This window comes from Myotis lucifugus, unplaced genomic scaffold, assembly GCF_000147115.1.
Source record: "Myotis lucifugus unplaced genomic scaffold, Myoluc2.0 scaffold_306, whole genome shotgun sequence".
Classification (NCBI taxonomy): domain Eukaryota; kingdom Metazoa; phylum Chordata; class Mammalia; order Chiroptera; family Vespertilionidae; genus Myotis; species Myotis lucifugus.
In genome coordinates this window covers 436,000-459,981 of record NW_005871354.1, presented here as the reverse complement: position 1 = coordinate 459,981, position 23,982 = coordinate 436,000, and the positions used below count along the sequence as shown (strand labels likewise).

At 41.7% G+C, this 23,982-nt stretch overlaps 1 protein-coding gene across 2 annotated transcripts in view; it reads right to left on the bottom strand.

Annotated features, from left to right (window-relative positions):
• APBB1IP (amyloid beta precursor protein binding family B member 1 interacting protein) overlaps window positions 1–23,982 on the bottom strand; it is a 102,025-nt gene that overhangs the window by 13,295 nt on the left and 64,748 nt on the right. The window contains exons 7-10 of one of the 2 annotated variants that reach the window (XM_006100257.3): window positions 23,721–23,842; window positions 11,476–11,562; window positions 10,639–10,782; window positions 6,871–6,981 (exon numbers count right to left, since the gene is read on the bottom strand). In XM_006100257.3, coding sequence (XP_006100319.1) covers window positions 6,871–6,981; window positions 10,639–10,782; window positions 11,476–11,562; window positions 23,721–23,842 — 464 coding nt within the window. The remainder of the gene's footprint in view (window positions 1–6,870; window positions 6,982–10,638; window positions 10,783–11,475; window positions 11,563–23,720; window positions 23,843–23,982) is intronic. The other variant, XM_023763900.1, reaches the window with a different exon arrangement.

Genomic DNA, 23,982 nt, shown 5'->3' with positions numbered 1-23,982 from the left:
TTTGTGATTCCCAGTCAATCCTAAGGTTATTTCTGCTACTTAGGAATTATACTTTCTTTTTTAAATATGTTTATATTTATTTCAGAGAGAAAGGGAGAGGTAGAGAGAGATAGAAATACAAGTGATGAGAGAGAATCATTATTTGGCTGCCTCCTACATGCCCCCTACTGGGGATTGAGCTCGCAACCCGGGCATGTGCCCTTGACCAGAATGGAACCTGGGACCCTTCAGTCTGTAGTCTGATGCTCTAGAATTATCCTTTCTTAACTGTGATCTCCTACCCAAATGGGCCATTTTTGGTCTCTGGATGGATGGCCTAGAGGTGCAATAATTCTGTCTAATCTCAAGTGGCAATGTCCTTGGGTGTTGCACTAGGAATCATCAGGCCTTCCCAGAGCTCACAGTGAGAACAGCGATACGGGCAGGCACGAAGGGAAAGAGAGACACAGGTCCCTGGTCATATAGATCCCCTGCACCCATCTTTCTGAATCCTCATTGCCTTTGTAATTTCTGTTTTATGTCTCTGTCTCTGTCTCTGGTAGCCTGTGTGCTCCATGAGGGTGGGAACCATGTCTGCCATTCAGTGATGAAGACCCCTAGGGCTTCATACATGGCCTGGTACATGCTCAGTATTCCGGGCCAGAGGTGGAAATTATTGCTAAGAGAAATAAACAAGTGCAAGAATTCCTGTTCGCCAGAAGTTTTATGGCCATAAGGCGAGGGGCCAGCAACCAAATCTAGGTTCTGAGATGAGAACCATGTACATTTTCATGGGTCTTTATAATTTTTCATAAAGTTTGTGATACAGAGAGAAATAATTTCCAACCATAACCATTTTGTGTGTGTGCTCAGGCACATGCTACCATCTCTATCTTCCTCCATTTCTCAGAGGAGTTCGTTAATCCTACTAGGATCAGCATAAAATTGCGGGTGGTGCTGAAAGCGAGATGGAATGCTGCCAGAGACCAATTCCAGCATGTCACAATTTCAAGAGTTTCATCAAAAGGTTGATGAGACTTGGAGACTCAACAGGGGTGAGTCACACATGTAGTCATCTGCATCTGGAAATGGCTAAAAGCATTTCCTCAAACCTGAATAGGATACATTAAATTGATTGTGGCTGCCAGACAGCTAAAAGGCATCTTAATCTACATGTTATTGCCTCCTACTGGCCAAATACCTGAACAGCCGTAGGCTAATTCTCCCCATTCTGACAATGGACTCTGTACTAAACCCTGACCCTTTGAAGTGTATATCTCTGCCTCTCCTCAGGACAAGTTGTGTTAATAAAAAGCATGGGGTCCTGGGGATGGAAAGAACCTAAGACCTTAGACTTAAGACCTTAGATCTTAGCTCCTTTAGCTAAGCTCCTCTGACCCCCAAGTGCCTTTCAAAATTATATCTCATCTCCGGACTCTTTATTAGTCCCCAGATTCTTATTTAACATCTACGCACAGCCTTCTCCAGATTCCTGAACCCTTCTTGATGCTGGGACAAGAACCCCAGCAGAATGCCAAGAGAGCTGGAAGCCACCTTCTGTGGGCAGGAAGGGAATGAAGCCGTCCACTTCTCCTCTCAGAGTATTTATTGCACAGATCTCCCCACTTCAGTTTTGCTTTTGGCTTAATCACTGACTTTCAAGGAAGTGGCTATTTTCAAAGTTGATCTTAGCCAAGGGCATTGTGCTTTGAACTTCAGTTTGAATCTGAGAAGCAGCATTTGGAGTAGTCACCTTGCTGATCTACCTAATGACACAGCCAGTAAGAGTCAGTGGTATTGCTGACTGTGCCCAGAACAAATAACAAGACCCACAGAGACTTGGAAAGCTTGGTGAGAGGTTAGTAATTTTTGGTTTTAAAAATGAGAAAAGCGAGGCTCAGACAGGTTACTATATATTTTACCCCATGGCCCACTAGAAGCTTGGAATCTCTTGTCCTACCCCCTAGAATTCATGCATTTTTATCAAGCTATTAAGCCAAAATTCCAAACTCTAAAGATGCCTCAGAAAAATTCAGAAATTATAAAAAATTCCTCCTTTTTGCTTTTGAGCCAATTGACTAAAGTCTACCTTTATACTTTTGCTAGAGGCCCAATGCACTCCCTCCCTTCCCCCGGCCACCTGCTGCCTGCCAGGGCCTCCCTCACCACCCCCCTGCCCCTTGGTCAAACTCATGGTTAAGGGGACAATTTGCATGCTATGCTTTTATTATATAGGATTTTTTAAAAGAATATTTTTATTGATTTCAGAGAGGAAGAGAGAGAGAGAGGGGGGAAAGAGAGAGAGAGAGAGAGAGAGAGAGAGAGAGAGAGAGAGAGAGAAACATCGATGATGAGAATTATTGATCGGCTGCTTCCTGCACGGCCCCTACTGGGAATTGAGCCCACAACCTGGGCATGTGCCCTTGACTGGAATTGAACCTGGGACCCTTCAGCCCACAGGCCGAGGCTCTATCCACTGAGCAAAATCGGCTAGGGCTATACTTTTATCTTTGCATAAACTGTTCCCTTTATTGAGGTCCCTCAGCCCTCAGAATTTGTGTCAGCATCACTTGAACCAGTTCCACAGGCTTACTCTTGAGCTCCACATTAGGCCCCTGAATGTTGCCTGTCCTTTTCTATTCTGGCCAGTAGATGGCAACACACACTTTTCAATGTGTAACACGATTTTATTGGGGTTCAATGCTACCTTATTAATTCTGAATATTAGATTTCACTTTTGTAAATGTTATCCCATTTGAGTCCCTTAAAAATGAAACTGACCATCAACTCAAATAATGTGATCCACCAGGAAAAAAAGGATTTGTTACATTAATTAATCAGGTCACACTGATGAAAAGTACACTAAGCCGAGGACTCATTCCCTGAATGGAATGTGACATTCCACAGATGCCCAAAGTACTCCTTTCAACATAAAACTCACAGAGCCAAACCAAAGTCCTCCTCTTTCAGCACCAGAAACACAGTTCCCTAACCTGGAACAAGGTTCTTGTTCTGACTGTCAAATAGGAGGGGAAAACATGGTCACTTCAGCAACTTTATGTTTATAATTGTTCTTAGAAAGCAGGTTTGTGTTTTTTTCTGAGAAATTGAAAAAGGTGACATTGTTACTTTGGTTTTGCCATATTGAAAGTATTTATTTATTTACTTGGTGCATGCCATGTGAGAGCCAGGCTCCCAGGAGCAGACTATAACTCGCATTGTGCTTGCAATGAAATGCACAAAGCAACGTAAGTAGAGGTATCCACAGAAATAGCACAATAAACAATTTCATCCAAATAGAGTGAAATGTGGCCATTCCCTTAAACATATGGCTTTTGAGCATAAAAGAGAGGCAAGAACTCTTGAACTTGCGTTCTATCAGTGGCTCCTTCTATGATGAGACAGATGTACAGACCCTGGTTCATTTTCTCCAACATTAGAGGGGGAATCTCACTGATGTCCTTACACCACATGTGTACTATGAACATATGCAGCAGAATTAAGCATCAGATGACCTCGAGAGACTCTTGCAATGCTCAGATTTTGTGGTTCTAAGATGAGTTACCTGGTAGACACCAGGCTCCTTCCCAGCTCCCTTGTTAACACAGAAATCCTTTTAGCTCCCTGGCCATAATATAGCAAGTTGCTGTGCTGCTTCTCCAGTCATGTTTTGGGACCTTGCCAAGGGGTTTACTGCCTAACTGAGTCTTTTGTTGCAAAATTATTTGCAAAGCGGTTTAAGGAAAAAATGCTGGTTCAGTTCCACAAGCTAGACTCTTTTGCAATTGGTTTGATTGTCTCTACCATAAAAAGAGAGAAGCTCAGCACGGAGCACAGAGGTCAGGGCAATTGCAGAACATTACTGTTAAAAGGGAACTTACAAGTGCCAGAGAGAGTAAGCCATGTGTCCAAGTCCAAAGAGAGTGGCAGAACCCTAACTAGAACTGAGGCCCCACACATTCAACAAATACTTCTGGGTGTTAAGAAATACACCAACTGCTGAGTAAATAAAGATGAGTAGGAGGCTCACACCATAATTACCAGTAGAAGGGGTGCCTGGGGAATAAAAACCTTCTTGGCTGGACTTACCAGTCAGTGTCCACGGAATCATGCAATCTTCTTTTTTTAAAAAAAATAGATTTTTACTGATTTCAGAGAGAGGAGAGGGAAAGAGAGATAGAGACATCAATGATGAGAGAGAATCATTGATTAGCTGCCTCCTGCATGCCCCCTACCGGGGATCGAGCCCACAACCCAGGCATGTGCCCTTGACCAGAATCGAACTGGGACGCTTCAGTCTGTAGGCCAATGCTCTGTCCTCTGAGCCAAATTGGCTAGGGTGGAATCATGCAATCTCTTAACATACTTCCCCATATGTTGCATTCCTTTTGAAATGTATGTGTATATTTTTTGAATTCTGTAAATCTGCTTATCCCAGTGAAATATTTGAATATCAACAATTCTTTTCATAGTGGACGGAAAGGGAAATATGTGACCAAAATGTTCATAAACAAATAAGTTCTCCAAATGGTGACAGAGCCTTATACTCAGCAAATTAATAAATATTCCCAATATTTTGGGAAGGAACTCACAAGCATGCAAAAGAGCAAAATGAGCAGGGTGATGGCACATGAAGAAACTGGCTTGAGGCCAGAACAGATCAACGCTGTGAGAAAGAAGGAAATACATGTTCCGCTAGGGTTGCCCCTGACTCTTGTTGGTTCCTAGATCCGTGAGGCCTGCGGGCTTCTCCACCTCTGAGCTTTCTGCCCCAACTCTTTCCTGGAGACACAGGCCTTGGAGATGAGGGTTCTAAAAGTTCTAGTCCAATACCCTGGGTCCCAGCATTCCATCTGCAGCAGTGCCCAGGATAACCTGAGTCCCAGTCTGATAATTCAACTTAGGCCGTGACTCTAGGACCTAGTTCCAAATGTGTGTCGGCACAGGAACCTGAGTCTGTTCACTGTGTCTAAAGTCCCATCTTGGGGACTTCTAGGCCTGAAATCTTGTCTTTCTCCAGCCGGCCATCCCTGCTCCAGTCCATGGCCCTGGCGCTGGGGCTTGGGCCTTTGCTCCTTCTGACAACTTTCATCCTGTTTGTCCACTCGGGAGGGTATTTCATCACCAGCTAAGTCCTGACTGTTGATGTTTAGACTTAGGACACTGAACTTAAGAAAAACGGATATTCCTGGGCCCCATCCTCAAATATTTTGATTCAATGGGTCCAGGGCCCTGGAATCTGTATTCAGCCAGTTTACTGACCAGCATTTCAGAACTTTTCTCCCTACTTGAGAGATGTGGGCAACACTTCAGAGATGAAGTGCATAGAACCGTGCACATGGAAATGAGGGCCTCCATTCTGGTCATTTCTCAGGGTCTCAGGATTCCAAACCTGGACCACAGGGTCAGATAGGAACACAATGAAGACACGGTTCAAGGGCGCTGGTGGTGGTGTATGGCAGATAAGAGAAGATATTTTGTTTCCTAGTAAATAGTGTCTGAGAGAGTAGTGGTCTCATTCTGGTTCCACGTCTATAAACGAGGGAGAATCACAGCTCTCACTTCATAAGGTTGATAAAAGGATTAAATGAGTTTATATATGTAAAATTCTTAAAACACTCAACCCAGATGCTAAGTGTTTGCCATTATTCTCATTGCCCTTTCTATGCTAGGAACAGAGAAGGAAGTGCAGGAACCCGAAGTAGGCAGGGCATTCTCCTCATCTCTCTCCCTTCTGACCCCAACAGGCTCCACCTCAGGGCCTTTGCACTTACTGTTCTTGTTCCTGGAATGCTCTCCTCCAGGTAATTCTTATTCACTTACTTCACTCACATCTTTTGGCTGAAGGTCTCCCTTGCAGAGCTATTCCCTGAACACCTCATCCAAAGAACTCCTGGCCCCAGTCCGGGCACATATGTCCTCTACCCTGCTTCATAACCACAGCCTTATCATGCCCTGACATCACATTGCATGTTTTTTGTTTATTACCATTTCCCACACACTGAATGTAAACTCTATGAGGACAGGGATTATCATATGTTCAGTTCACTTCTGTATTCCTAGCACCTGGGACAGTGCCTAGCAGATAGCTAGCATTCAATGAAAATTGATTAAATGAATGAATCTTTTTTTTAATTGTGAATTAGCCCTTGGTATCTTCCCAGTCATCATCCCCCCCCCCCTTTTTTAGTATATTTTTATTGATTTCAGAGAGGAAGGGAGAGGGAGAGAGCGAGATAGAAACATCGATGATGAGAGAGAATCATTGATCACTACCTCCTGCACGCCCCCTACAATCCGGATCGAGCCCACAACCCGGACATGTCAAGTTCCTAATTTCTAAAATCTTCTTACAATGGAATAAGGGTCCAATAAGTAAAGAACTGAAAAACTTATTCAGTATTATCAATAAAATTGTACATAAAATTTGTTCAAAGTGTAGAGCTTTCATTTTCATAAGCGATGAAGAAGCCCATACAGATTCACTTTAATTTTTTCTTTTTCTAAAAATTGAATTTATTGGGGTGGCACTGGTTAATAAAATTATATAGGTTTGAGGTGTTTATTGTATTGTGTGTTCACCACCCCAAATACAGTCTCCTTCCATCACCATTTGCCCCTGTTCCCCTACTTTATCCTCTTCTACCTTCCCCATTCCACTTCCCCTCTGGTAATCGCCAAGCTGTCAGACAGATTCGCTGTAAAGTTTTAGACTTGGGAAATGATCTGAGCTGGTAGAAATGTTTCCTCCTTTCCTATATTGGTTTAAAATAAAAAGCTTACTATATTATACTTGTGGTTAACTATATGACATTTGACATTTTTTTCCTTAAAAGGAAATATTAACTCACATTGCATATAGACATAAAGTAAAGACTTCTTACAACATACCTTTAAAACAAAGCAGTGGTCAGTGGGTGCTTTATATTTCATTTTACATTGAATCCCATAGTAAATGTTGACATTTTCGAACTGTATAAAACACGCCAGATCTCGAGATGTCTGAAAGAGAAAGAAAAAAACAAACCTTAACACAGTTGACGGTTAATACTTTTCCAAGGTTGCTCTTGAGGGCACAACTAAGAATGATGTTTTAGTGGAAAAATGTTGAATTTTAGGTAATTTATTGAAGCATCTATCATGTTTAGTTTTCTAAATGCCAAGCCTGCATTTTAAGAGGCAAAGGAGTTCACCTAAGGCAAAACGGCGTGCCACAGGCCCAAGAGTGGAGTGAAAGATTCCACTGCTGTTCTGGCACCTGCACATGGACTCCCAGGGTCAGAGCTGACTAGTTAACCTTAAGGTATCATTATTGACAAGACAAGGTGACCAGCCACTCTATCAGAAATGTCATTTTGGCTTCTGCCATTCTAAGTCAGTGATGGATTTCATGATTGAGCATTAAAGAAAAAGTCCCCTTCAGGAGGAACAATGAGAGGTAGATGTGATGCTCAGGAAAACAGCACACACTTCATGCACTTCTTCCTGAGGAAAAAGGATTCCTTTCATACTTCCTTTTTACTGTCCATGGTGTTGCTATGGAAACAGAAATCTCTCCCCTATGTATAACATGCATTGTGAAGACTGCTACCTCTAATCTACATATTTGGTTACACTTCAGTTACAAATTTGTTCTATTACTCTTCCCCCCCATCACATTCTATAATTCTTTACCTAGTTAATGAATAGAGAGTGAAGGGCAGAATTGCTACACCTCAGTGCCCAATTATTCCTTTATTTATGGTTGTTTTTTTCTTATATGATATTTTCTTCTAGATTTTCAAAGTTTTAACTTTTTAATTAGAAAAATAAAACATATTCATTATAATTTAAAGAACAATGCATATCTACCTAATAAAATGAAAATCTTCCTTCATCATTCCTTTTTCTAATTCCACTCTTTTCTCTATAAATACTATTGTTAATAGTTTAGTAGTACTCTTCCACATGTTTTTGGGTAAGCATTTATACACATATGTATGTGGACATATCATACATATATACATACATATTCTTACACACACACAATTTTTGAAACATGAATGAAATTTTACTATAAATACCATTTTATACCAATTTACCTTCCAACCTCTGTGCAAGAGAGTGCCATTTTTCTTACCCACTCCTGCTGAAATTTGGATAGTATCAATATTGTTAATATTATCAATCTCATGGGAGGAAATATTTCACTATTAATTTACATTTCCCTGCTTTTAGTAAGATAGAGCAACTTTTAACTTATTCAGTGGCTACTGATATTCCTTTCTCTGTCAATTCTCACTAAATAAGCTTTGCCCTTTTTATGAGTATGTTTATTTTGTTCTTATTGATTTGCTGTACTCTTTGTATTTTATTGGTCTTCATACTTGGTTATACATGCTGCAGATGTACTCTCAGACTCTATAGCTAGTCTTTAATTTCTTGTTTGGATCTTTGGCTACGGGGAATTAAGAACAACTTTGTACAGTCAAACCTGTCAATTTTCTCCTTATAATTTTGGGTTTTTTAGTCTTGCTTAAGAAGGCTACTCCACGCCTAAATTATGAAAATATTAATGTATGTTTCTTCTAAGATTTTATATTCCTTTTTCCTAAATGTGTGTAATTAATCTAGAATTTAATTTAGAACATGGTATAAGGCCTAAATCTATTTTTCCAAGTGGATGTACATTTTTCCAATGCTATTTATTGAATACCACATTCCCCCCCCCCCATTGCTGTAAAATGCTTACTTTAATTTCCTTTCTATTAGATGGCTCTCTGTTCATCTGCTTGTCTCTACCTGTCCTACTTTTGTCTAATGTTTTTTTGAGGAGGAATTCTACCTTAATGTTCTTCACAATTTTTGTGGTGTCATCTTTCTGATTAATTTTAGAAACAGTCTGTGAACTTCAAGTAAAATGAATTCAACTGAAATTTTTCTTGGGATTGAATATATAGAAAATTTGGGGGGAAGAATCTAGTAACATGTTACATTTCTATTTATTCAGTTATTTCACTTCCTTTATTAAATTTTATATTTTATGCCACATAAGCTTTCTACATTTCTTGTTGATTGTTAGGTATTTTGTATTTTTTATTTCTGCTATGCATGAAACCTTTTGCTTTATATTTTAATTTGCATATTGTTTGTGTAAAGGAAAACAATTTCTTATTTGGTAAGTTTATTTGGTCCTAATAGTGTTTCCATTGAGTGTCTTATATAGTTAGATAGACAATTGTGTCAACTGTGAATAAAGATAATTTTTGCCTCTTCTTTTCCAATAATTACATTTTTATTCTTTTTCTTGACTTTCTGGCTAATTCCTCCACTCCACTGTTAGTAGCAGCTGTGAGAGAAAGTATGTTGTCCTATTGTAAGGTTTATCTATGTCTCATTTATATGTAAATGCCAAAGACATAGCATTCTAAAATAAAACAAATCATGAGTGGGTCAACTGTGACGTCCCCAGAGTAGGACTGGACTGAAGATGGCACAGCTGGGACTGTATCAGTAGGAGCTACTAGTAGCTGCCTTGGACCAAGCATTACCCATAATGCCTCTCCTGCATTCCAATAGAGATAACATTGTCTTATAGATTCTGGGAGCAGACCTGCATATTCACCACGACTTCACCTGCATGGGGTTGTGGGTCAAGCCTATCAGAAGAAGCCTGCAATTTGTGAATATTCCATTTGGTGGTGTCCTGGATTGGGCAGTGCAGGCAAAATGTTCTGGCTCACCCCAGATAGAGATGAGAGAGATTCTAAAGTTTTAAAAGATAAACAAAAGGTGGAAAAGCCCTGAGCCTCTAAGAAGGGTCTTTGAAAAAGATAATGGTCAAAATGAGAGTCAAAATGATATTTCAAAGAAGAACTTACTCTATGTTTGTAGATTTGAGGCACTAACTTTGAATCACCAAGTAAAAATTAAATGATGTCTGAGGAACTCTGCTAAATTAGGAAAATGCATATAGTACATCTCAGAAGACAACTCAATGTTCAGAGGTTAAGGGCTAAAATCTAAATGAAGATCTATCAAGACTTCTAATACCTCTATGATCCTAGATAAAAGAAATTTTACTATGACTATAGAACAAAATAGTCAATACAGGGGGGAAAGTTCTCAGGAATAAATATACAAAGTAACAAATTAATCTCTAGAAAAATGCATTGGGCATAATTTTTTTGTTGTGGTTGTTAATCCTCACCCAAGGATTTTTTATTTTATTTTTTAGAGAGTGGAAGGGAGAGGGAGAGACAGAGAGAGAGAGAAACATCGATGTGAGAGAGACACATTGATTAGTTGCCTTCTGCACTTGCCTTGACTGGGGCCAGGGATCAGGCCTGCAACCGAGGTATGTACCTTTGATAAGAGTCGAACCCAGAACTCTTCAGTCCATGGGCCAACTCTCTATCCACTGAGTCAAACTAGCTAGGTCTTGGTCATAATTTTTGAAACCTGACTTTAAACAGATAAAATTCTTCACCTTCAAGAGAGAGCTATGGGAAATATTACAAGAGGATTTCTATAAATCTATCCCAATAGGGTAAATATTAGTATAAATATTGTAATAACATCACTCTCACAACAAAATAAGTGTATTTAAATTGCCACCTGAAGATTTCTTTAGTTTCACTTCCATGACACTTTTTTTACTAGATTTTTTCCCTTTCTAACCTTAGTCTTCCCTTTGGGTACATAATAAATTCCAGAAGCTCGTAAAAGGAAATAGCGCCTTTTCCAGGATTTCTTTCCATCTTCTTTCAAATAAAGAGCTCCTTCAAGTTCTGGCACAATGACAGATGTTCCACAAAAGCTTTCCTGAAATTGAGATTCCAATTATATAAACACATGAAAGGTAAAATACATTTTGTTCACATTTAAACAAACTGTGGCAAACTAGCCTTTAAGCTAATAGTCATTTTTGTCTACAGCTCTGATTGAAGGTATTTATACATATAAAAGCCTAAGCGACCCTTATGACCAAATGACGGGAATGACTGGTTGACCAGTAGCTATGACGCTCACTGACCACCAGGGGGCAGACACTCAATGCAGGAGCTGCCCCCTGGTGGTCAATGTACTACCACAGCCAACCTCCCACTACTGGCTAACCTCCCACCACTGGCCAACCTCCTGCAGTCCTTCCCCTGTCCCTCCCCCTGGCCTGGCAGGCCCTGACAGGGACTGTGTGAGATGGCCCGATTGGCCCTGATCGCTGGCCAGGCCTAAGGACCCCACCCGTGCATGAATTCATGCACCGGGCCTCTAGTATATTTATATTGCATGCTGTTTGCCTAAAGAGAGTGAGAACTCCATGGTGCTTAAGAGTCCTGGCTGCTGAATTAGACTTCAAGGCTTCTTGACCACTTAGCCCTGTGACAGTGGGAAAGTAACTAAACCTCAGTTTCTTTCCTTGCAAAAATGGAGCAATAATAGCCCCAACCTCATAAGGAAGTTTGTGAGTACAGGTAACGTCCTCCTCTTTTCTTCTATTGTGCAAAATTCACTTACCTCCAGTAAGCATTCCTTGTTCTTAGCATTCATCTTCTCATTTGTTTCCTTGCTTTCTTTTTTTCCTTTGTTATCCAAGTAAAAATTCTAAATAAAATATTAAGAGATCAGATCAGTTAGTCTTCGTCACCGTGCCAGCCACTGAGGAACTCGCGGTCTTGCTGGAGAGAGATGCACCGTAGGAAATAAACTGGGAACCACAGTGCACGTTCTCTGTCAACCACAAGCTTACCGAGGGCCTCCTGAGTGCTGACTGCCGCATGACTGCACAAGACAGACGCACACCTCCTCTCTCTCCCATAGCGCACCATCAATGAGGAAACAAACAAGATTGAAAACACTGGCAGAGGACACGACATCATTTGGTTGTTAAATTCTGTGGCCTAGATTTACAACATGTGGAAAAGCTGGAAGCTGGGAGGCCTGGGGCTGGACTGAAGGTGGAGCGCATGTTCCTCGTCCAGGAGGGAGCCGCTGGGCTGGTGGACGCCATGTACGATTCCAAGGCCCCGTGGGCAGAGGCTCTGGCTTATCAGGAGAAGCCTGGAGTCTGGATTTTTGTAACTGTTGGCAACTAATTTTAATTTTAAAAACGGTGGGTCAATCACAACACAGAGGGTGCTGCTCGGCAACTCCTCAGGACAGACAGAAGTAGAGGGGGCACTTCTTGAAAGAGAGCCAGCCTAACCAAGGCAGGGAAGACCACGGCACTCACAAATGGGCGCATGTTCTCTAAGCGGAGTCTGTATAAATCTAGGTATCGTAACTTGTTAATACTGAATATTGATAAGGTGCTTGAAACTAAATGTTGAATGCTTAGGTTTCAAAAAAAAAATCGTGATCATACAAGGGCTACGTTTTACATCCCCAGTGCAGCTGAAGTGTCAATGTACAAAGTGATTAGTATGAGCGACCGCTGCCATAGTTGAGGACTTTTATGTGAAAATGTAGAGCAGTGGTTCCCAACGTTTTTTTGGCCATGCCCCACCTAAGCATCTCTAAATCCTGATGCCCCTCCCCCATGGCATATAATTCTTATTATTCCAAAAGTGAACTCCTATTCACGTGAAGGAAGCCTAAAAGGCCATTAACTCGGTCTAAACAAGCTTCCAAAGAACACGGCATCCATGAAAGAGAAAAATAAAAGAACGAAAGGACAGCTGAAGTACTGAGGAAGAAATCACTAAGAAATTGTTAAAAAATAATAATATGAAGTGATATGAAAAAATAGCAAATAAAGTTTCAAAACCTATAATAGAGAACTGAAATGCATAAATATGTCACAATATGTATTTATATACTATACGTGAGGACCCTAGAACCATAAGAAATGCAAAAAATTCACTGTTAATAACTCATTCTCAAATTGCCCCCCTTAAAAATCAAATTGCCCCCCTGTGGGGCATGTGCCCCACGTTGGGAACGACGGATATAGAGTTTTACAAAATAATACATGAAAAAATGTATTAAAACTAGAACATATACCTCTGGAGCACAGTGACTAAATTAAGGACCCTCCTGAATGTAGACACAGAAATTTATTTCTACCAGAGGAGTGTCCTGCACGCGTGATCCCCGGACCACATTGTTGCTCAATGAAATTTATGGGCCCGGCCTCCCAACATACTAAACAGACATTTCTGGTGCAGAGCCTGGGAATCTGAATTCTGACATTCTTCCTGGATAAATTTTATTCCTATTGAAGTTTGAGTACAGAGTATACTGGACACAGAGTTAGGAAGCAAACTGCTGGGCAAATAAAATTTGCAAAATTAGGATATCTCCCAAAAGTAGCAGGCATAAAATGGTGACTTAAACAGAAGGGAAAAGTCAAGTACAATTCCTTTGATAATTTTTTTATTGAATTATCTTGTAATATGTTTTCAAGGCTCTTAACTTCTACTTGTTATTTGTATGGATAGTAGATTGTGAATTAATGTGATTTCATATAGAGTTCAGAAACTATCTTAATTTTACATGTTTGGCTTGAAGACTATGACTAGCTATAATCGATAACATACTACCTGCCAGGACTCTACACTAAGGCCTTCCAGGTATGCTTTTCATTTCAGCCATTCAACAACAACCCCATAACACGGGTGCCATTGCTATGATAAAGATCGGGATGCAGAAGGATTAAGTGATTTGCCCAAGGCCAGTCAGTGCCAGAGCTTTGAGTTTTTCATATGTTTTCTCAGCTCTAAATCCCACAGGAGAGAAGCCAGCGCAGCAGTGTGGATGTACTTAATGCCATGGACTGTAACTTAAAAATGGTTAAAATGGTAAATTCTACATTATGTACGGGTATATTTTACCGCAATAAAAAAACGAGATGACCTAGTCATGAGAGTGAACGCAGAGAGGGCCGCTAGCAAGCACACCTTCCTTGAGGGTCCTGGAAACGTATAAGTTGAAAGAATTAAACGAGAACACTCCATGGCATGTGCTTTTCATCCTCATCTGGGAACAGGAGAGAGTGTGTCATCCTCTGCAGGGACAGGTAAGGGTCTTTCAAAACTGTGAAGGGCCCCACTTACTAGGGTCCGGATCTGAGGCATGTCTTTCTCTGAGACTTTTTCTCTGATATCCCTCTCTTTTTCAACTTCTGAATAACTTTCCCCCCCTTTCCCAGTGACGGTGCTACACTGTGCTTTTGTTGTGATGAGAATGCAAAACTACAAAGTAAATCTGAGCTGGAGAACAGGAGGGCGGTCCTTAGAAGGGACTGACTGCCCTTGGCCAGGACTTCCACCTGTCACCTGGTCAGCCGACTCACTGCGAGCTGCTCTGTAGCAGCAGCAGCAGAACTCAAGAGTTAATTTATTATCTGTTGCAAAAGAAACTGGACAATCAGGTGAATTCAGCACAGCTTGGTCCCTTCCGCATAGATTCTGAAAATGCAAGATGTGAGACAGCTGGATAGGAAAGAAACAGCAAATACATTACTTACTTAAATAGAACCCGTTTTGGAATAAAAAGTAAATCAAGCAAACAGTTATCATCCAAAAATAAATATTTGTGAGTAGCCTTTACATGTAAAATATCTGTTTTTAAGAAGCTTTCTATCACATTGAGAAAATAAACAGAAATAGATGATAGGTTGATGGACAGCTGACTATGAACAGGGATTGGCAAAAGTAGGCTTACAGAGTGAGTATACAAAACAGTTTTTCTTGTATTATTATTTATTTGTTAATTATTGTATGACTTATTATTATTAACCTACTTTTGCCCACCCCTGTATGTATCTGTAGGTGGGGGAGCTATAGAAGATACTTCATAAATTCAAAATGAGTGAAATTCTATAGGTTTTCAGAGAGGAAGACATCACTGTGGGCCAAGATGATCAAGGAAGACTTTACAGAGGAGGTCAAAGTCTGACTAGATCTTGGAAGATGTTCAATATTCAGATAGGAAAAAAGGAATAGGGAGAGCATTTGAGGCAGGAAGAAAAGCACGTACAAAGGCCCAGATGTGGTTAAATATTGGGTCTCTGTGGACCACCAGTGATCTCGGGTCTGGCTGGAGCTGGGGATTAATACAGCACATCCGAGGAAGGCCTGACCACCACTCCCAACTCTTCTCTTCCGCCCTGTGCCAGGATACCCCTGCTGCCCGTGGTCAGGTGGCTGTGCAGTGCCTACCTAGAATGGGCAGTGCTTAGTCCCTGGTCCCGCTGATGCTGGGTTTGGCTCCCTGACTTGTTTGGCCAACAGCATGTAGGTGGAAGGGTCCGTGCACAACTGTGAGTAGAGGACTTGCGAGGTGGTGGCATGTTTCCACTCATTCTCCTGCCCTTTCGCCACTCACCATGAGAAGGCTGTGTCACAAGTAGCTGTTGGGCTGAGGACAGTAAGAGGCATGCGGAACTACCGGAATCTGACTCACCATCCGGAGCCAAGAACAGCTGGCCTGCAGACTCGTAGAGAGGAAATGTCTATAGCTGAAGTCACTGGGATCCCGAGGCTGTTCTTATGCATCCAAACCCTGACTAATACACACATCCACTCCGGCTGGTGAAAGGATCTAGGTACTGAAGCCAAGGGCTGACTCTGCTTTAAAACAGTAGCCTGGGGACCATACATGTGAGTACTGATTACTGTATGACCTCTCCTGCTGGGCCTGGCCCTGGGTGGTCACGATGAAGCTTGGTGGGGGAGGGAGGTTGGAAAGGTGTGGAGGAAAGATGCCATGAGGCGCTTTTCTCTCCCCGTGGCTGGCACCCTGCTACACCTGAGGGGAAAGAGGAAGTTGTCTCTCTCTCTCTGTTCCTCCTTCGAGCAGCCAATGGTACCACCAAATTTCAGTCAAGGAACAGAACAAACGAAGGAATGGAAATTGCCTAATGTATCGATAGTGATTATTGTCAGAGTGTGTCAGAGTGTGGGATCAAAGTTCCTCTCTCATTTTTCAACTTTTTAAAAACAATAAGTTGATATTATATTTGAAGTCAGGAAAATAGAAGATGTTATTAAGAAAAATAAAAGCCAATACCTTCTCTGAAACACAGACTTTCTGGAGACTAGCGATGAATGGCCAATATGAACACGGAAGTGCTGCTTCCTCGCCAGACACAGTCCTCAGTCCGTAGACTCTTTGTTTCAGGCACCAACACTGGTCTGTGCATAGCAGGGCTACATGCCAGCACAGCCAGGGAAACAAAACCCTTTAGGGTGCAGCTGACTTCCATGTGAACACCTGGCCCTTTCTCAGGAGGAGCAGACCCCCTGCGAGGAATCAACTGGGAAGAACTTTCCTAATGACAACCAGACTGAAAAACGAAGCTGCTTCTTGAATAAAGCTGTTTTTATTAGGACAGGAAGGTTCTACTGCCCCAAAACACTTTACCCAAAAGAGGCAGTACCACCCAGGTAAGAGGGGCCCCTGTCTTGACCCCTCGCTGTAGAAGGACCCTCAGCCAGCCACTCCCCTGCTCACTGTGAACCTACAGCAGCTCTAAAATATAAAACTTTTTTTTTTTTTTTAAAAAAAACACCTTAAATGGATGCTAGTGAGAATTAAATTGCCAGGGAACTGTAGATACTTTTTGTTGGATAGCTTTTGAAAATGTCAACATTTATAATATGCTGCACACTGCATTATTTGCATTTATTTAAACTGAGAAAAACTGTGTATGTCAACATACAAATGCGTGAAGTAGTACATAGTTTTTCAAATTTCTTCAAGGGAGTATCAAGCACAGAAGTTTGGTGTCCGTTCATAGAGGCATCTATGTGAGCAGAGATCTCTATGTGGGAAGAGACCCACAATTGGGGGGTCTGCCGAGAGGAAGGACAGGGCTTGTGGAGGGACAGAGTGACAGAGGGAAACAGGCTGAGGGAGGGCTGGGGTCAAGATGCTGCTGGCCATGGTCCCCAGCTCCAGCCCCTGAAAGTCCTGGTCATGCTTCCTTTCATTCGTCTGTATCTTTTCAATAATGACTTTTGAAAAAATTCTAATTAGGGCAGTTTCTGTTCTCATGACCAAGCGAACCCCAATGACAGCTAGTGGCAGTGTCTGCGCACTCAGACTTCAGCGATGGCTCTGAAGAACCACTGACCATCTTGGATCCTCGCCAGGACCCAATCGTTAGGCTCATGCGTGGTTCCTGCACCTTAGGGGTGAAGCTAAAACAATGAGTGTCCCAAAGAGCTGATAAGTCTCTCGTTAATGGAATAGGGCACAACAGAAACCAGTAAGGGAATTCACTGCTGTGTTTCCTCATTTTTAATGGGGTGATGTGTTATAAAATCCTGGTGGAATTCCTTTAAAAAAAAACATATATTTTTATTGATTTCAGAGAGGAAGGGAGAGGGAAAGAGAGATAGAAACATCAATGATGAGAGAGAATCATCTACTGCCTGCCTCCTACATGCCCCCTACTGGGGCCTGAGCCCACAATCCAGGCACGTGCCCTGACCGGAATCACCTCAGTGCATGGCGCCAGAATCTATCTAATTCCTGAGCCTGAAACCGGAGGGTCATTGTCATTCCTGCCTCCTCCTTCTATGCTTCCCTATTATTCACCATATTTTGCAAGTTCTTCCTCCTACTAAACATCTCCCAGTGCCCTCCATTCTATTATCATCTCCTCTTGCTGGGCTTCTGTAACCATCTCTCCACAACAAGGCAGCTTTTGCTTTGCTTCCTCCAAGTCCATTCTCCATAGTGCAGAAACACCAAATTAGTTTTAAAATTTCCCTGCTGTGTATTTGTCTTTAAGACTTTTGGCCCACTTTTCAAGTTTTTTCTTTCTCGTTTAATCTCTATTTCATTCTTAGCCAGTTTAGCTTGTTTGGTGTCTATTCCTAAAGTTTTGGGTTTCTGGTAGGGTACATGAGAGGGACGTTAGTGTAAACCAACAGCTTGATGCCACTGGCCTTTGTACTGCTGCCAAACAGGAAGGCGCTGAGTCCTGGCCAGGTGTTAGGCCTCCACCAGCTTCGACAGGCATTGAGGTGGCAGAAAAAACAATGAACAGTACCTCTGCCTACTCTCAGTGGCTTCAGAATCTTCCATCTTATAACCTCCTGCAGATAACAATTCACTCATCATCTCTATTTCATAAATCGTTTCTGTAAGAATGAAGTCCTAACCCTAAAGAGAAAAAGTACCCACTGCACAGAGGCATAGAGAGTAGGGATAAGGGCAAACCATGGACTTTGCCTGTTGACAGATATCGACTGTAGATCTATCTTGCCCTGATCTAGGATGAGTGAAGAAGAAGAACCAACATCATGCTTATGACAAAATACTGTAGGACCTCAGGAGAAATACCAATCTGAAAGACTTTACCAACAACCTATCTATACAATTAGTGAACTTCAGGATTCAGAAGCAGGTTGTAGGAAATTGTTACCTCCAGGAGAAGGTGGTAAGATATATAGAAAAGTATTTCCGGGGGAAGGGTCTCATGCAAACTCAACCTGGAAAATGGTCCAAATACTATCCATGAAGAGTACTGATCCCTCCCACATTATTCTTCTTTCTCATGATTGCTGAAGCTATTTGGGGTCTTTTTTATTTCAGATGAATTTTTGGAGAATTTGTTCTATGTCTTTGAATGTTTTGGAATAGTCTGAGGAAGATAGGTTTTATTTCTTATTTGAATGTTTTGTAAAACTCCCCTGTGAAGCCACCTGGTCCTGGGCTTTGGTTTGTTGGAAGTTTTTGATTACTGCTTCAATTTCCTCCATAGTTATTGGCCTATTCAGATTTTTTGATTCCTCTTGGTTGAGTTTTAGAAGGTCGTATTTTTCTAGGAATATGTACATTTCTTCTAGGTTGACCAGTTTGTTTGAGTTGCTTATCGTATTTTTTTATGATTCTCCGTATTTCTGTGGGGTCTGTTGTTTTTACACCTCTTTTGTTTCTGATTTTGTTTATTTGGGTCCTCTCTCTTTGCTTCTTGGTGAGCCTGGCTAGAGGTTCATCAATCTTGTTTATCCTTTCAAAGAATCAGCTCTTGGTTTCATTGGTCTTTCGTATTTTTTTTTGGTCTCTATGTCATTTATTTCCACTCTGATCTTTATTATTTTCTTCCTTCTGCTCACTCTGGGCTTTTTTTTGTTGCTCTCTTTCTAATTCTTCAAGTTGCAGAGTTAGATGGTTTATTACCAGTTTTTCTTGTTTTTTGAGGTAGGCCTGTAATGCTATGAACTTCCCTCTCAGGATTGTTTTTACTGTATCTCAAAGATTTTGGATTGTTGTGTTTTCATTGTCGTTTGTTTCCAGGATGTTTTTTTATTTCTTCTTTAATCTCTTTGGTAACCCACTCATTGTTTAATAGTATGCTATTTAGCCTCCAAGTATTTGAAGTTTTGTGATTGTTTTTACTGTAGTTGATTTCTAATTTTATGTCATTGTGATCTGAGATGCTTGATATGATTTTAATCCTCTTGAATTTGGAGAGACTTTGCCTGTGTCCCAATATGTGGCCTCTTTGAAAATGTTCCATGTGCACTTGAGAAGAATGTATATTCTGTAGTTTTGGGGTGGAATGTTCTGAAGATGTCAATTAAGTCTATCTGATCTAGTGAGTCATTTAGGATTGAAGTTTCTTTGCTAATTTTTGGTCTAGAGGATTGATCCAGTGGTGTTAATGGGCTATTAAAGTCTCCTACTTTGTCTGAGAAGTATTTTTCCATCCCTTCAAGTTCAGTCTGTGTGAGTCCTTTGTGCTGAAGTTAGTCTCCTGTAGACAGCATATGTATATGTCATGTTTTCTTATCCATTCAGTCACTCGGTGTCTTTTGATTGGAGCATTTAATCCATATTACGTTTAATGTTATTATTGATAGGTACTTGTTTGTAGCCATTTCTGTACTTTATGCCTGTGTTCCTTCCTCCCTTTCTATTTCTTCTTTTTACAGCATTGCCTTTAGCGTTTCTTGCATTGCTGGCTTGGTAGTGATAAACTCCTTTAGCCTTTTTTTGTCTGAGAAGCTCCTGATTTCCATTTCAATTTTGAATGATAGTCTTGCTGGATAGAGTATTCTTGGATTCAGACCTTTGCTTTGCATCACTTTGTATACTTCATTCCATTCCCTTCTAGCTTGATGTGTTTCTGTTGAGAAATCATTTGATAATCTGATGGGGGATCCTTTGTAAGTAACTCTCTGTCTCTCTCTTGCAGCTTTTAAGATTCTCTCTTTGTGATTAACATTTGCCATCGTATTTATGACGTGTCTTGGTGTGGGTCTTTTGGGATTCATCTTGCTTGGGACTCTGTACTTGTGTAACTTCTTTCTTCCCCATATCAGGGAAATTTTCTGTCATTATTTCTTCAAATAGATTCTCTAAACCTTGCTGCTCTTCTTGTCCTTCTGCCACCCCTATTATACGTATGTTACTTTGTTTTGTGTTGTCCCAAAGCTCCCTTAGGCTTTCCTCCTGCTTTTTTTCTCCAGTTGCTGTTCAGATTGGGTTTGTTTCTCTACCTTTTCTTCTAACTCACTAATTCGGTTCTCTGCTTCTTCTAGTCCACTGTTGAAACCTTCCATGGCGCTTTTGATTGTAGCTATATCACTTTTGATTTCTTTCTGATTTTTGCATAGGTTGTTGATTTTCTCGTCCATCCGTTTTATGAACTGTATGACCATTACTCTGCATTCTTTTTCTGTCATGTTGATTGCCTCAGTTTCACTTATTTCCTGTCTTGGTGATTCCTCTTTTCCTTTCCTTTCCTCTGGGTTTTGTTGTCTCCCCATTCTAACTATCACCAGAAGGTCCAATCACCAAGTTGTGGCGGCCTGGGCCGTGTGCTGTGGGAGCTTTGTACCACCTAAGTGTCACTGAAGAGCTCTGACACCAAGACGTGTGGCTGCCGTGGGTCAGTGGGAGCCCTGCTCACCCAGGTTAAGAGTCACTGGCACTCAGTGCAGCCTTGTGCATACACCTAGAATCAGAGACCCCGCCTGCACGGTGCTGAAAGAGACCCTGCTGTTGTGTGCCGAAAATCAGAGTCCCCTAGCATGCACCAGGAGCCAGTGTCCCCCTGTTCCCGCACTGAGAATCGAGTATTGTAGTCTTTATCGCTTGGTGCGGCCTAGCGCTGAGAATCAGGCCCCTGTGTGGGCATGCACTGAGTACTGGAGTCACTGGCTCTTAGTGTGTGTGTACACAGAATCAGGGAACCTGTGTGCAGGTGATGAGAAACAGAGTCAAGTCACTGGTGCTCAGTGCTGCCTCTCATATGGAGAATGAGGGTCCCCGGTCTGCTTGGGGGACCAGGTTGCACAGCTGCCCTGTGTCAGTGGGAGGTCCACTCCTGCACTGAGGGAGACAGGCTTCCATGTGCCCTCACCCAGCAGGTTCTCTGCTGATTGAAGGGGCAGGGCAGGCTGGCATGTAGATCACCAACGTGGCAGCGCATACTGCCCATCAAGGCAGGGGGCAGGTTGTCCGGGGGCCAAGGTTCAAGTATGCTGGGTCGCTAAGACTGTCTTGTGTGATTGGGGGCATTGGGTCCCAGCAGTGGGGCTGTGTGCACTTGTCTGTCATCTAAGGGACCTAGGGCATGGCTGCTCCCTGCAGTCTCCTCCTGAGGAGGACCCTGGGGATCCTCCTAAATGGCGTGCTCTCCAATCGCAAGCAGAGGGAAGTGCCCGATCGAGCAGCATGCGGCATTGGCCGGCAGCTCCTCCATCAGGAGCACCCAAATAGCCTGACTGTAGTTCCCCCACTGACCAACAGATGCCCACCCACATTCATACCCATTGACACTCTCCCTCACCCCCACTCACCCACTCATATTCTTACTCTCGCTCCCATGCCTGCTGCCATGTTGGTTCTCTCGCTGGGTACTATTCTTATAGACTCAATATGGAGGAGTGATGCAAGTGGTGGCCCTGAATGTAACTTCCCAAACTTAGCTATGCGTGTGGTTGTGTTACAGGATAGCAAGAAGCTAGAAAAATTCCAAGGCAGGAGGAATAGGGAAACTGAGACAAGAAAATTAAACAAGGCCAAACAATTTGGCAGCCTGCAGCCAGCTTGCAAATATCAAGCCCTTACCTTCTCCCAGCCAAGGACACTTGAGAGCAAATGATTAATGTATCTCCAAAGACAGAAAAGCCAGCAATACTGGGGCTTGGAAAGATAATCACAAATTATGGGAAGTACAACAAAGTAAAAGGGGGATCTTGAAATTTAATTTGTACCAAGATATTTGGCAGAGGAATTTTAAAAATCTACAGATAGAAAAATATATAAGGCAACCCCCCCCCCCAACTAGCTCCTCAGATTAGCCAAGAGAGCCATTCACACTTTACGCCAGATGAGAAATTTACTTGCTTTGGTCCTTTAATAAATGTGCGTGTTTTACTTTCCTAATAAATTTAACACAATTATCTGGAGTTACTCGCTTGAATTCATTCATACAAGAAGACAGGGATTGGGGGGAGGACAGGCCTCCCTCCTGCCCTCCCCACTCCCCAAACCCCACCCTCTGACTCAGGAGGCTGGTCAACAACACCTCTCTGGGGGTCTGGGAGAAGGGGCTGTAACAGCTGTTCCCGGAGAGACCACATTTCCCAGCTTCCCTTATAGTTCAATATCACCATGTAACTAAGTTCTGATCAATGGGATATAAGCAAAGTAAAAGGGCCATTTCCAGGTCTTTCCAGTAAGAAGTCTGGTGGTGTACTCCCCTGGCTCTATCCTCCCCTTAGACAGACTGGAAATGGCCAGGTGGAAAGCAGCGTTGGACCTAGAGCTGGAAGTCCCATGTTCAGCATTGCAGAACCATTCTACTAAATCTTCCAACCTATGTCTGGGCTGGTATGTGAGGAAGAAATAAGCTTCTAGTTCAGATGGCATTCTAACTAACAGAGGCATTAAAGTGTGGGGTCGAAGGCAGTTATGGTTTGAAGACTTTGTATTTTTGTTTGCTATTTGTCACAAACAACAGTATTTAATTGCTTTGTTGTCAATCTGCCACCACACAACTAGGGAAGACCCTCGAGAAAAGCACAGTACAGGGGAAAGAACATTTTCCTGTAAGAAAGCTGCTCTAGAGTATCCTTTAATTCTGAGTATAGTAAATGAGACTTGGGTGTTTTTTTTTTAACCTGTAATATCTAAAGGTGTCTGGATGTCTCCAAGGCTCTCATCTGTGTCTCCTATAGTTAAATTCTTTGCCTTTCCTGAAAAGACTTAATGACCATCATGCAATTACAGTCGGCTGGAGGCCACAGTGGGAAAGCCCAGACTTCTGTGACATCCTTGTACACACAACTTGAAGGAAGCTTTTAAAATACGGAGAATAATGCTTTTTATTACGTAGACTATAGAACTAAAGCACAAGAAGTTGTGCATTTTCCAGGTGTGCCTTTTGGCATTCCCGCATCAATAAGCACCAAATATGAAGAACAAAGAAAAAAGTATCTTCAAAATATGAAGCATTAATGGCCCAGGTATATTGAGTTAATGTAGCCAAAGCGAAGTAAGGACACAAAAGAAGGACTAGTCAATGGATTGATGTGTTTTGGGTAATGAATCAAAAGAAACAAAATGGATTATTTTCTTTCTGGATCTCTCAAAGGGCTCTTAGTTTTCATATGGCCTAAGAGTTAAGTTTATGCTTCTTTGAAAGGAATACATTTGTGATATTTTGTGAGGTAATGAATGATGCAATTATCTGGAGTTACTCGTTTGAATTAATTCATACAAGAATGAATTCCACAGGTGACATTTAAAAAACCCTCCACTTTTTATATGGCTTACTGATATACAAGTTTTCTTACCTGGGGGTTTTTAAATACAGCATATTTTTCCTCTTTCTTCAAAAATACCACTTTATTTTCTGTGTCTCTTGTCCAGTCTGATAAGACTTCAACAACATTTTCATGGTCTTCAAAAAACCTTTCTGATGAAATAAGAAAAACAAGACAGTATTGAGTTAAGCACAATGCCTCATACTTCACACAGGGTTTTATTTTTATTTTTTAAGTTTTATTGTTTAAGGTATTATAAATAGTACATATGTTTCCTTTTTTTTCCCCATTG